The sequence below is a fragment of the Phalacrocorax carbo genome, chromosome 16 (assembly GCF_963921805.1).
Source record: "Phalacrocorax carbo chromosome 16, bPhaCar2.1, whole genome shotgun sequence".
NCBI classification, from domain to species: Eukaryota; Metazoa; Chordata; class Aves; order Suliformes; family Phalacrocoracidae; genus Phalacrocorax; species Phalacrocorax carbo.
This window is the reverse complement of record NC_087528.1, coordinates 9,868,372-9,882,298: the sequence shown is the minus strand read 5'-3', so window position 1 is coordinate 9,882,298 and position 13,927 is coordinate 9,868,372. Positions and strand designations below refer to the sequence as shown.

The 13,927-nt window shown below is 47.7% G+C and overlaps 1 protein-coding gene across 2 annotated transcripts; it reads right to left on the bottom strand.

Annotated features, from left to right (window-relative positions):
* Nucleotides 1-324: 324 nt before the first annotated feature.
* SLC16A3 (solute carrier family 16 member 3) lies at nt 325-13,714 on the bottom strand. Of its 2 annotated transcripts, none has more exons than XM_064467191.1 (5): nt 13,569-13,714; nt 5,616-5,857; nt 4,983-5,126; nt 3,834-4,601; nt 325-2,510 (listed from the first exon to the last, which is right to left on the bottom strand). In XM_064467191.1, the coding sequence occupies exons 2-5, from the start codon at nt 5,836-5,838 to the stop codon at nt 2,224-2,226; spliced, it is 1,422 nt and encodes a 473-aa protein (XP_064323261.1). In that variant the 5' UTR covers nt 5,839-5,857; nt 13,569-13,714; the 3' UTR covers nt 325-2,223. The 2 variants fall into 2 exon arrangements, with proteins under 2 accessions (XP_064323261.1, XP_064323262.1); XM_064467192.1 differs by lacking the exon at nt 13,569-13,714 and adding an exon at nt 10,785-11,023.
* Between the last annotated feature and the right edge of the window lie 213 nt (nt 13,715-13,927).

Sequence of the window (13,927 nt, the reverse complement as noted above, 5' to 3'; positions counted from 1 at the left end):
TTGAGAATCCGAATTCACCTTTAGGGAGGTTTCTAGGTTTTGCTTTTTGAAACAGAAGAGGGAACTCCAGTCTGAAAGCTATATCAGGCCTTCACGTACCATCTGAAGCAGCCTCCAGGGATATCACAGACTGCTCTGTGGATTCCATTTTGCTCTCGCCCTTTCGTACGGCGGCATTCGGGAGCTAGCGGTGTTGTGTTCCGCGTACCGATTTAGTCTTTAGCAAACTGGAGCTAAGTTCAGTGCCTAAGTTCTTATAACTAGGACATGCCAGTGCAATTCCTGCCACTAAATTAGTAAAAGGTTTTAAAGTAACGCACTCTATGCGATATAAAAATAAAGTTTATTCAGTGCAGCATCCATTTCTTTTCAAAATCACTCAAAAAAAAACAAAAACAAAAACAAAACCAAAAAAGGTCAATGATCCTAACTTTTTAATTTCTGTGCAAGGTTGTCCTCACAATGCAAAACCATTCTGAAGAAACCCCCAGAATGGAAACTGGTATCTGAGATAGTTCCATTAGGGAATGCTTCGCGGTTTTGGCACTTTGTCAGATATACTGTATGTTTCTGTTAAAATGGTTGAGTGTGAAACAACTAATGATGTCATTTTTTAAAGGGACACAGGGTTTTAAGGGATTAGGGTCTTTTAGTTTTCAGTTATTAAGCGGAACACGTTTGGCACCAGAAAGCCAATATTCCTTTCAACCAACAACAAAACTGAATCTGTTACAATTAATATGTTTTGAAGATTATTTCTGCAGTCACAAAGACTAGAGAGCTTTTGATAAACATCTGAAAGGTGGGTTGCAGTAGCATGATTTTGTATCAAAGATCACATTTCTCGAATGTGTTTGGGTGGAACAAAAATCCCCAATATATAGAATGCCTTCCTTTTACCTTTTCTATTCAGTGTCCTCACAACGCATCTTTTCCCTTTCCATGTTGCTTCAAATGTTATGTCACTGCCTCGTCTGATCCGTTTCTGTTTCTTCTCCTTCCCCCGTACTAATGTCAGAGAAGATTTAAAGACTGGCCAGAGACTCCCCGTGCTGTTTGTGCCACGAGTAGCAGAGCCGACCCCATTCTTGACTGGTCCTGATGCGCTGCTGTCGTAAATACAATCACCAGTTTGGCCATGTTTCCTCAACCAGCAAGAATGGCACCTTGAACTTCCACAGATTAAGCAAAATGACAGGGGAGTGGGGTAAATGAAAAAATAGACAAAATAAACATGTTCAGACTCTCCTACGTTGCTAGGATTGCATTTTAAAGATGGCTAACGTGTTTCCAAACAGTCCAGTCCCTTCCCTAAGTCCACCCGCTCTATTTATAGGTCATCCGGAAACTTGCGGTTTCATTTATCTACAAAATGGACACTCCTTCAGAAGATTCTACTAAACCAAATGTCCGTCTTCTCTGTGTTACTGGTAACATTTTTCAGCGCTGCAGGGCAACTGTTCTGAAAACCGAGTATGTAAACGTAGGCTAACGTTGTTTGCTTACGGTCTGGCAGGATCGATTCTGCTCATTTTTATTTTCTTTTAGAACTACCTCGGAATACCACGTGTGTGATCTGCTGAGGACAGTATCTGCAGCGTGCCCTTCCACGTACAGTATTTCCCGAGGATAATTGCAAAGATAACAGGTTTAGACAAAACTCAGAAATACATTTACATAAATCAATAGTAACAGATATTATCAAAATTAAATTAGGGCTGAGCCAACTAATCTAAAAATCTAAAAAAGAAAAAAAAAATCAAAACCCTAATGGAGACCTTTTAAGTTCCTGAGATTCTCCTCCATCTCAAACCCTCTCCCCTTCACAAAGAACACAGAAAGGGAAGTTATATTTAGCCACACAACACAGCGATTTCACCAATACTGTCTGAACACATCGATATAGTTCCAGTTTTCTTAAAATATATCTTTCTATATCTCTTCCAAGTGAGCAGTTTCTGGTGATGCATAGCAAGACTCTACTTGTGTTTATAAAAGCTTTTTAGTTTACATAAAAAGTATAACCACAATGCTCCACCTTTTACTGATAAAGCTAATTTTCCGATAAAAGGTTGTCTAGGTAATCAGCTCCCAGAGACCTGACGAGCTGACCGGCCTCCAGTTAATAAAGCAGATGGCCCAGCCCTAAACTAGTTCTATTTCTAAAATAAATAGTGTTTAAAATCTTTCTTTTCTACACGCTTTGTGGGTTTCCCATCATGCTCACACACACGTTTCTGGGTTAGTTACAACTTCGCCATTTTTTTCAGGCTCATCTTTCAGAAACTGCTCCACTTCAATAGAGTCCACCTTGGCATCTTCAGGAGTTTTGTCTTCACATTTGTTTAATTCCTCTCTTTCTGCTGCTTCTTCTTTTGTATGTGGTTCTTCGGGTCTTTTCTTAATGCAGAAGAAATTTCCCATGGCCAATACGAGTGCTGAGGTGGTCACTTCAATTCCAGCAGTAATAAAAACAAACATGTACCTCCCTGTTGCGTCCAAGAGTTTTCCTGAAAAAGACAACATTCCGGGTAATTAACAAAAGCGATTATCTTGCTGCAAAATTTTGTCTGCTTTTTCAAAACAGTTAAATGACTCCTGTCTAGAAGTACCACGGCTATCTAAGCAAGTTTTTTTAAATAGCATTTTATAACAAAATATTTCTCAATTATTTCTGCTCAGTTTAACATTCACTGACACTACGTCACATCCCAGAACACGCACTCCGCTGCGCACGCAGAGTCGTGCAATTCAACTGGAATAGAACCAGCCTAGCCTTCATGTGCAAGAGACGGGACAAGTGCCAAGTGTTTGGGATCAAAATGTGTGCATCTCTGGCCGGGATCTGTACCATCGGCTTCCTCTCGCTCCCAAGCTCATTTCCTTTCCTACACAGGCAGTGCACTGTCTGCTTAAAATGCAAATCTTATTTAAGAGTTGGTCTGGAGTAACTGACTGATTGTGATGCCTTAGGCCAGTTGAATTTTCACAGGAATCACAGGAGTGGGGATGTGAAGGAAGCACCTCTCCAAACCTGAAGACCAGAGAAGTGGTGCATAGTATGTGTTTTTCCATGAGGGGTTCTGTCACAATAAAGATACTTGATGGGTTTTACTGTCTGGCATAAACAGTACATGTTTTATGGCAGTGAACTGGTGGGTTTTGATTGGTTGGTTTTTTTTTTTTCATTTAAGGGTCTGTAAAATTTATGTTCTCTGATTAGTAACTAATTTGCAATGTTGGATTCAAATTAATGAATTTGAATATTTTGTCATGTCCCCTTATTCGTGGGTTGTGAGACACATGCAACAGAAGCAGTCTACCTTCCTTAAAACAGTCCAGTTTCATAGTCTTCCTTGCAAGATCTTTTTTTCCTCCTGATGTTTTATTTCCTCCTCCAAATCTACCATGGGCATAGAGAATCTATCCCAGTACTTTCCAAAGAAAATTAACAGGTTTCATTTTCTGAATCCCAACTCCAAAGAGGTCTGAACTTCACAAAAGTTATTCACTGTGTGTATGAAACTCATCTCATGTAATATTGGCCATCTACTTATAAGAGGCCCAGCGTAAGCTTTCAGTGGAGAAAGAGCAGCATCTCCGATGGCAATTCAACCAATCCTGAAATAAGGTCCCAGAAGGATTCATCCCACCCCATCTTGGACTATTTCAGGTTGTAACTGCAGAAAGTCACTGAAGCATGTGCAACATGAGCACAACATGGACTTCTTGAGTGACTCGTGTTGTCTTTTTCTCTGCTCCCTTATCGTACAATTAGTGTAAACAGCCGCAATGCACATGATTTTGAATTCTGAACTAAAGGGAATACTAACCCGCTGATGGTGGGCCAATTAGAACAGCCATAGCTTCTGCCAGGAGCACCAAACCGATAGCACTGGAAAACTTCTGAGTACCAACGATAGCCATGAGGACTTCAAACTGAAGAGCACCTACCATTCCATAAGAAATGCCAAAGAAAATGCAGAAGACCACCAGGCCACCATAATCAGCAGACATAGAACCCATGAGATCTGTAAAGCCATTGAAAATCATAGCAAAACTGAAGAGGTAGACACAGCGTGGTCTAACCCACTTAAGACCAGCTACCATTCCACAAACAGGCCGAGCAAAGATATCAATGAGTCCCAGAATAGTCAGAAGAAAAGCTGCTGTGGTGTCACGATACCCTAAATCCTTGGCATAACTCACAACGAAAACTGGGGGCACAAAGAGGCCAAGCACCATGATAGATGCTGCCAGCGTGTAGATTACAAAACCACCATCTTTAAACACACTGAAATCCAGAAGTTTTTTCTTCACTTTCTTCTCAGCTGGTTCTATGGGAGCGTCAGACTTTTTGGGTGGCTCCAAAGGTCTCATTAGCGCTCCACACACACAGCAGTTGAGCAGCATCCCACCCAGTATAAGGAATCCTCCTCTCCAACCATACTCATGTTGTAGTATCTGCCCCAACGGCGAGAGAGCACAGAGGAACACCGGGCTCCCAGCAGCGGACAGCCCGTTGGCCAAGGGCCGGCGTTTGTCAAAGTAACGGTTTAACATGATGAGTGAAGGCTGGAAGTTCAGTGCCAGACCCAAACCTGTAACAGAGGGTGCATAAAAATTAATACTGGCCTACAATATCACTGTTAAAAAAATCTAAACGGTTTTCCTGATTCATGACTTAAGAATTTTATTTCAAATGGACAGAAGAATTCTAAGATAACAATTTTAAAACCATTCCACCTCTATAATATTCTTGTACTCTACGGTTATACTTCACCGATTACCGCAGTGGCTACTAAACAGACCAGAAAAACTAACTTTCATAAAAAAATAAATGACAGCTTAATTCCACATTCATCTGCCATCTTTATAAAAGCCCATTTGGATGATCCTGATGATTCAGATATTTGTCACTTACGCTGCAGCCTAAAGCTAAGATGTCAGCTACCTCATTTTCAACCATGCGCACAACTTACCAGTGATCACACCTGCAGTTAGATAGATCTGAATGATGCTCGTGCAGAAGGAGGCTATCACCATCCCCACTGAGGCAAAAAGCCCCCCCACCAGCATGACAGGGCGACAGCCGAAGCGGTTGACACACACGCTACAGAGCGGACCTAGGCAAGAAGAGCAAGTTACAGTCACTAAGATAAACCAATTTTTGCAATCGACGTTAGGTCAATTTGCAGTTCTTTGGTGGATTTGGCAGTGTTACAGTTGGCAGGTTAGCGGTTGGATGATTTTAAAGGTCTTTTCCAACCTGAATGATTCTATGGTTCTTTCCATGCTTCGTCTATACTGTCAGGCCAATCCAGAAAAGCCTTCTTCCCTCTATAGTCAAATACTTAAGTCTTTTTCTTCTTCAGAGTGCCATGCAATTTTTCATCGTCTTTGGTAGCTACTGAGTTACAGAGATTTAATTTTATATGCAAGCTGGATGTGCTTAAATAACTTTTGGATTTATGTGATTAACAGTAATTACTCTTTGGAATGCCTTACTTGCACACAAGTAATGATATGCAATAATGATTCATGCTGTAAATGGCTGTATGATTTACAAACATCATTGTATGATGCAATACTGTGTCAAAAACAGAATTACCTACCTGTTCCATAGAGCATGGCCAAGAGAATGGAGGAAATCCATGCAGTGTCACTGTATCCAATGTCAAATTCCCGGATAAGTTCTTTAAAGAACACACTAACTGCCTTAGGAAAGGCATAGGAGAATCCTGTGATGATAAAACAGCCAAAAAGGACAGCCCAGCCCCAGCCTCCATCAGGGGCCTTAACACCGGATGGACCATCATCAGCTACTACAGCTCCCATGACGAAGCTCAAGTGTTCCCTAAGAAAGAAAAAGTAGTTAGAGTCTAGAGACACCGGGACAATTATCTAACCAAAATCATCTAACCAAAATAGTCAAATACAAATCTTGTATACAAATCTTAAATACAAATCTTGAAGATGTGGTGCAATTTTAGCTATTCCTTGCTCGGGTTTAGTCCTTACAAAGCTTGTAAAAAATACATAAAAATGAGATGCACACAGCCGAGTTTTAAATGAGCATCCCCTTACAGCTCTCTCAAAGTCAGAACTGGATTTCAACCAAACCACTGTTTCATGGAAAAACTGAATCCATCACAGCAGTTCAGGGGTGCGTGTGACTTTCACAAATACGCAGTAACCACTGCATTGATGTCTGCGGGGCTTTTGTTACAAGACCTTGTTATATGAAGCACTTGGACTATTCACTTCAGAGACCTGGATGCAAAATCTGGCTGCATCACAAGTATTCTGTGCCACAGTAGACAAGTCACCCGTGCTTTTTTGTGCCCTCCTGAGGACAGCAATACAGCCCTGATGCACTGATATCTCGAAAAGATACACAGATCCCTCTGAGCTTCTGATGACCTATCAGTTTTCACGCATCAAATAAGTACCTAAGCTAAACTGCAATGAAAATCTGCACAGGCAGTTTTTGTGAATGGTGGGAGTTAGTAACTGCAGCAATGCTCAGTGTCACTGTCTGTCTGAAGCAAATACTTTCCATTGTTGTGTTATTACATTATCAGTAAAATTTTTTTAGTATTTTATGAGTCTTTTCTTTCACGTCTTCTGTATGCAGCCACAAGCACCTTTGCATGTAAAAAATAAAATCTCTCGTGAGAATGTTATGTACTAGACAGTAACACTTCAAAGTTTTAAGAGAGAGAGATGGGGGGTGGGGAAAGACACTGAAAAGGCAGATAAAGTGTCCTTGTATGTGAAGGGTGCAGGAAGGTACTGCATCATCCCAGCTCGCTTTTTGTAGGGTCTGTGTATTACGGACATCTTGAAAAAGTTATAGCGAGCTTCAAATGAGTTACACATGAAATCTTACACGTACAGAAGTTGACCGTTTCTTTAAAATGCAATTCATTACTCCTGTTGGGCCACTGTTTTTCTACCATAGTACCTAGAAGAGGATTGCAAGCACAGTTGCACATCAGAGGTGGTGTTCATCAGTAAAGAAAGCTGCCTTCAGAAGTAGAGGCCTGCATGAGGATTCTTGCGTGTTGGGAATGATGTCGTTCTCCCAGCTCCATTTCAGACCCAGACCATGTATGGCACGACAATCCAGTAGATGTAGACTCATCTAGACAACTGAGCACCGAATGCCTGTTGTTACTAGGCCTGGATGAACGTACTTACTATGGCATTTAGACCAGCACCCCCACTTCTTGGAAGAAGCAACTTTATATACATGATGCAGAAATAAACCTGGCCTTGACTACAGCTGTGCTAGTCCTGGGCTGTACAAGGACAGTACGCCTCATGCTACTGGCTTCACCTCTTGCTTTCTGGAAACATAAACAGAAAACAATTTGCCTTAAGTCCATACCACTAGAACCTAAAATGGTTAAAACAAGAAGTGAAGCAGAATGGCCCAATAAAAGTAGACATCTAGGTGCCTGCTACTGCAGATGGCTGATTTGCTGCTTGCTGTAAGAGTGTGTAAAAATGCATAGCTTGCCTGGCTGGGCAACTTCTGCACCAGGCTTCGCGCCACTAAATGAAACTCTTCAGACACATCTCTGCCAACCCTCCTGACACTGGGATCTGTCTACCCTTCAGAACTGTTCTTCACAGTAACTCCTGTATCATACAAACAAAGCATTCTTCAAAAAAAGGGTTGTTATTTTTTCTAAAGCAATAACCAGACAGCACAGAGTAGGTGCACAAAGTGTAATCCCTTGTGACGCTGGTAGCTCTGTAATAGTAATGAACACAGGGGAAACGCTGATTCAGGTGTCTCAGCTCAAGTGTATAAAGAACGGGAATAAGGTGTAAAATGGAAGGAGTCCAGGGGGCAGGAGGAGTCATCTCTCCCACTACTTCTGAACTGCCAGACAGAGCATTTCATTTGGAGTGAATGTTTTAAATGGTCGGGGAAGTCTTGTGTAATTTTTATTCTTTCATATTATCCATCCTGTGGCAACACAAAATCAGTAATAATGCATGAGCATGACTTGTTGGAAAAATAGCAATCAGCAGCTTCTCCAGGCTGCATACACAGCGCTGAGGAGGAATGTCCAGCCCTAGACGAAACGTTCGCCTCTGTGCTTCCTCCTGCGCACCGGCAGGGACAGCCGCCGTCAGTGGGTGCAGAGCGAGGGTGCTCTACGGTCAACCTCTGCAGCCCTGCAGCGCTGCGCCTGGCAGCGAACCACGCCCGGGCCCTGCCAGCGGCAGGTGCCTCTGGAGGTGAGGGGCCGCTAGAAGCTACTTTGCAGCAGGCCCGTTCCTTCCGGCAAGGACCGGCGAGACCCCGCCGAGCCTCTCCGCGGGGGCAGGTAGTTAACGCGGCAGGTCCCGGTTCGGCGCGGGGCCCGGTTCGGGGCAGGCCCCGCTCGCCGCGGCCCCGCCTGACCCTGCCACCGTGACGCGCGGCGGCGGGAGCCACCTCAGCCCGGCGCGCGCGCGCTGCCAGCCGCCGCACTGAGACGTGCGGGACGTGACTGGGCGGGCGGGGCGGGGCGGGGCCCTCACTGCGGCCCCGCGCGCTGCCCGCCCCGCGCGCCCGGCAGCCCCCGCCGCGCGCCCGGCGGGCCCGGGGGAGGTGGAAATGGCCGCGGACCCCCGCGGACCCCTCCCTCGCCCGGCGCAGCAGCAACCCCTGAGGCGCCTTTCGGCCCCACTACGGGGCTCGCCCGCCTTGCGTGCCCCAAGAGGAACCGTCCGATGAAAGGGCTGGGCTCGAGGCGTGGGGGAAGCGGGCCTACTCCCAGCGTTTCATGAAAATAAGGCTATGGGGAAGCTGCAACATCCGTTTACTCTTCTTTTACGTCACGTCTGTTACCACGTTGGGCTGAAAACCACCATCAACCAGACCTTCAAATGCCATTCGTTTGAGATTGCGCGACATACGCAAACACCCATGCATCAACCTTGTTCATCTGGTTTAGTCCACCAGTACTTCACATTAATGCACCAGAATTAAAACCCCATTAACCAGAACAAATGAACCCTGTCTCCGCAAGCACGGCCGAAGGTGCTCTTCCTCCCAGTGTGGCGTGCCTTACCAGACTAGGCTGTGATCACCGCCTTAAGAAGTCGGAAGGAAGTAGCAGGGAGGTTCCTGTGTCAAGTGCTCAAACTAGGGTTAGCTCCGAAGAGGTGGGCTTGCGGTTGCCTTGCACAGTCAAAATTTCACTTTAAATTTCACTCCGGTGCTGGGACGCTGCCGCAGCCTGCTCAGACGGGGGGCTACTGCATAACTATTGCAACAGTTTGCTTTGCTTTCCACTTTTGATAGCTCAGCCCCATTTCGAGGTAAAGGATTACGCAGCTCAGTTTCCATATCACCATAACAGACGTGGTAGTATTGTCTATATTTATTCCAGGCTCCTCCTATCACGAGTGGGTTCTTGCTTTGGTAATGTGTAAAACAAAGGGAGCACATGTAGTTAAATCTGCAGGGTTTCATGCTCCTGAGATTATCTTCCTGTTGCCATGGAAACTAATACAGGATCAGTTAGGAGGAAATATTAGGTGGTTGCAGGTAGCATCGCGGGTGGTGCGTTTGGCGTGATGTTGCCATGTACATACAGGGAGAGCACTGGTATTATACAAAGGAGCAGCTAGGAAGGGCAAGAATCTAATACCAGTTACCCTTATTGGCCAGGTAGCAGAGCTTTGTGGTCAGCAGCATGGGTATGGAGGACATTTATGAATACATAGGCCATCCGCAGGGGAAGCTTGAGAACTTCCCCTGAATTAATTCGTTTTAACTATGGCAGAAATCTACACAACCTTGAATTCCTAGGAGAGAAATAATGTTTATCCAAACCAAAACATGAACTTCCACATAGAGAACCCAGTTCAGACTGGAACTCAGTCTGGATCCCCACTGGGTTGAGAACTGAACAATTTCAAAATGAGGAAGACAGTCTAAGCTCGGCAACGCAGGGACACTCCTTCAGTTTCTTATCTGGGGGACGAAGAGAATAATGATTCTCTCTTCGCGGGGGGTTGGGAGGATGGGCATGCTGAAAAGCACAGACCGCTCAATACTGTGTTAATAGGAGCCATAAACCTCCTGCATTTGCCCAAGGGTACTAAAATCTAAGCAGACGAAACAAAAGATGTATGTTATCCTGGGATTTGAGTGGCGAATCCTAAGACTAACCAACTCTACTGAAATTTTGCACGAAGTGACCCCTGCAAAAATAATTTTATTTTCATATCCTCCAGGCCCTCATGACAGCCCTCTACATATAAAACAACTACCCTTTGCACAGACATCACTGACATCTGCCTACTCCACATGACTTTAACTCTTTCCTGATGCTCCAAAGCACTAATGCATGTATCTTTAATTCTAATTTTATTTACTAAAACCCATTCTTAGGTACTTTGTAAAAGCCATTTTGATGGGCCACTGGTATGACACAGCAGTGCATTCCTTGTGGCTTACCTGCTTCAGTACCAGCCAACTGAATTATACATTCCTTTCCAAAGGCTGCTGCAAGCTCCTGTTTCCTACAAAATTGTTACCGATGCCTGCCCTGACCTCCTGTCCTCCCCACAAAGCCCCGCAGTGACTTTCACTCTCCCAGTTTGGCCTCCTCTCTTTTATCAGAGATTGTTTTGCAGTTCTGCTGCATCTGCCTTACTTAAGGGTTTGCCAGCTTTCACCATTCTCTCATCTCTCTCTCACAACTCCTCGGATAAACCACACGGTAACTCCGTGCTGGCAGTCGCTGTAGGTGATGTTCCATACCAGCACTTACTATTTATCAGCCTCCAGTCCCCACTTAGTCTCCGACCATTTCAGTGTCCACTGCTTCAGCACAGTAATGTACATCCCGAGTTGCTGGCAGACTGCAATGACACAGTAAATTCATGCAGCAGTTTTATGTGTAGCAAATAATACTAACCCGTGGAGATTCTATCATCTGGGTAAAGTGCTCTACAGGGTCAATTGTGCTTTTTTTTAATTATTTATATAATGAAAATGTTAGAACCCTGTTCTATATATATAAAATAAACATATAGTATATTCTATTTATATATTATATAGAATATATATAGAGAATATGTATATTCTAGATATAATATAATCTGCAAAATCAGATAATATTATCCTTTTGGTTTCTTTGGGTTATTTAATTTTCCTTAATGAGCACATTACCAACAAGTACCCCTAACTTACGCTGGGCCATAAGCAAAAGAATAAGCCACAGATCTGCATACTAACATCACATTTAAAGAAGTATTATTAATGTGGCCTTCTTCTTAAGAAGAAGGAAACAGCTCTTTTAATCTTGAGATAGATACTTGCATGAATATTTTCTTTAATGACAACAGTAACTAACAGTTCAGCCTTCTCAGGTACCACCTTTGAAACAAAGAGACTAGCTCTGCAACAATGGCATTGTCAACATCCCTAGTTATTGTCTCCATATCAAATGCCCAGTTTCTGGAGAAGCGGACTTATTTTTCTAAAGCCTATGGTTGTTTTTTTTACCAACATCCATCACCCTAAGTGCATTAATGTCAGCATCACAGCGGCACCGTAAGACCAGACAGCATGTGCCCTTTCTGCCTGCACAGAAGTGACAAACATGCCTTCCGCTGCACTTGAATTATCTGGCTGCTTTCCGTGTGCTTTCAAAAATAGAAGCTGCAGAATCCCAACTTCGGTTGAGTATTTACAATTCATTCTTCGTGTATCATGAAAATGAATTTCATCCCTGCAGCTACGGTGGCTTTGCAACCTGTCGGAGCTTTAGAAAAAACACAAATTCTTGCCAATTGTTTATAGTAGAGAAGCGTCCTTATTTTGTCTAGTATAAAGCGAGAAAGTGACAGAGCTAGATAGATGCCTATTAAGGGTCCAGTCCTGTCACCAGCTGGACATACGTGCTTATTTTCATGGAGCACCATGGAACAACCCCAATACCTAACGTGCTCGTATCTCAAGCTAGGTTAGCACACGCGGCTGAACAGAGCGGGAAGGGTCGTCTGGTGAAGAGGGGTCATTTTACACAATCACTTTGGACGGTGCAGCTGCGTAACAGGGTGTCATACGTGGAGATGCATGAATTCCCACTTCGGCCACAATTTAAGATGTCACCTTAATATTTTTATAATTTACCTTGAGTTATACTCCCAACGGAACCACAACAGGTGAGCTGTGCTAACAGAGTCTGCTCTACATTTTTAAACTGCTGACTGCCACACCTAAACAAACTACCGCTCCCTGTGGAGCAAACATTGTGAAACCATACATGACTTCACTCTCCGACACCCTAAACTAAACGGTTTTCCAAGTGCTTTACCCAAAAAGCACTCAAACTCGCCGACCGAGACCGCGTTTCCTCAACCGGTGCTAACGGTCTGCGCGCGTGGGGAAGTTGTGCCGCGGCCATCCAACCCGCCCTCCGTGCGCTTCTCCTTCTCTCCACAGAGCCGTTTAGAGCCGGGACCTCTCCGCGCGGACCACCGGCGGCGGCAGCACGCAGGGCTCCCGCCCAGCAGGCGCGGAGGGGCTGCGGCGGCCCGCCCGCCCGCGGGGGAGGAGCGGGGGTCGGCAGAACAATGGTGGCGGCGGCGGCCGGCACGTACCCCCGCCGCCCGGACGGCTCCGCCGCAGCCCTCGGGCCGCCGCCGATGCTCACCCGGCCTCGGGAGGCGGCCGCCCCGCGTCCTCCGAGCGCCTCACGCTTCTCCGAGCGCTCGCAGAACCGAGTAACGGAGAGGTCACGCCCGGGGCTGCGGCCATCTCCTCATGAGGGGGACGGTCCCTCGGCCCGCGCGTCCCTCGCTTTAGCGGATCTGTCACCGCCGTGACAAAGGAGATTCCGCCATCTCCCCCCCCTTCCCCCCGGGGCTCCACACCGAAAGGAAAGGTGAGCAGCCGCGGAGGGACCGCGGAGGGACGGCGCGGGCTGGCGCGGAGACCCTGGCCGCCCGGTGCCGGTCCGCGGCCAGCGATGGCGAGAACAAAGCGCCTCAGGAGCCGGCGGGGAGGCGCGGTCCGTGCGCTGGGGCCGGCGGCACCGCGCGCCTCGCCGTGACCCGGCCGCCAAAGGGGGAAGGCGGGGGGCAGCGCTCTCTGGCAGCGGCCGGGGCCGCGGGCTCGGTCGCCAGCACCGCTCGGCGCCCGGACAGCGCTGTCAGGCCGACGGCGGCGGGAACGCTGGGCGACCCGCACCGCACCGCCGCCTGCCCGAGGAACCCCTAGTCCCACGCACGGGGAGGTCGGAGGGGGGGCGCCCCCCCGTCCCAGGCGAGGTGGCGCCCAGGGGGGCGAGGACGGTCCGCGCCGTGCCCAGCGCCCCACCGGCGCCTTCCCGCAGCCTCTGGGCGAGGGATGAAGCCGCGCCGCCCGCGCCGCGCTCGCCCAAAGCTCCGGCCGCGCTCCACCCTCGCAGAGATGCGCCCTCGGCCTGCCTGCCGCTCCGGAGTGGGCTCACCCGGCTCCGGACCCCTCCCCGCGCCCCCAAGGCGTTCGCCCCCGTGCGCCAGCCAAGCGCTCCGCAGCATCACGCACGCCGGCTCCGCCTCGGTACCTGAGTCACGTCCCGCGCCTCAGCCTGAGGATGCCCGTGTGGCGCCGGACCGCTGCCCACCTCGGAGGGACCCGCCCCGGCCCCTCTGCCCCCCGCCGGCTGCCGAGCGCGGCAGGTCGGCGGCCGCTCGCCCCTCCCACGCCGGAGCGGGGGCCACCCCGGGTCCTAGCGCCGCCCACCCGACTCCTTCCCGCCGCTACAGGTTCGCCCGCGCAGGGGCAGCCCGGCCGCGTGTGGCCCGGCCCGGTATCCCGTCCCCGTCCCCCGCCCCGGCCGCCGCCCCAGACACCGCCGCCCCGCGCCCCGTCGCGCCTCGCGCCCCGGCGGACCGTTGCTCGCGTGCAGCGCCGCGCTGGACC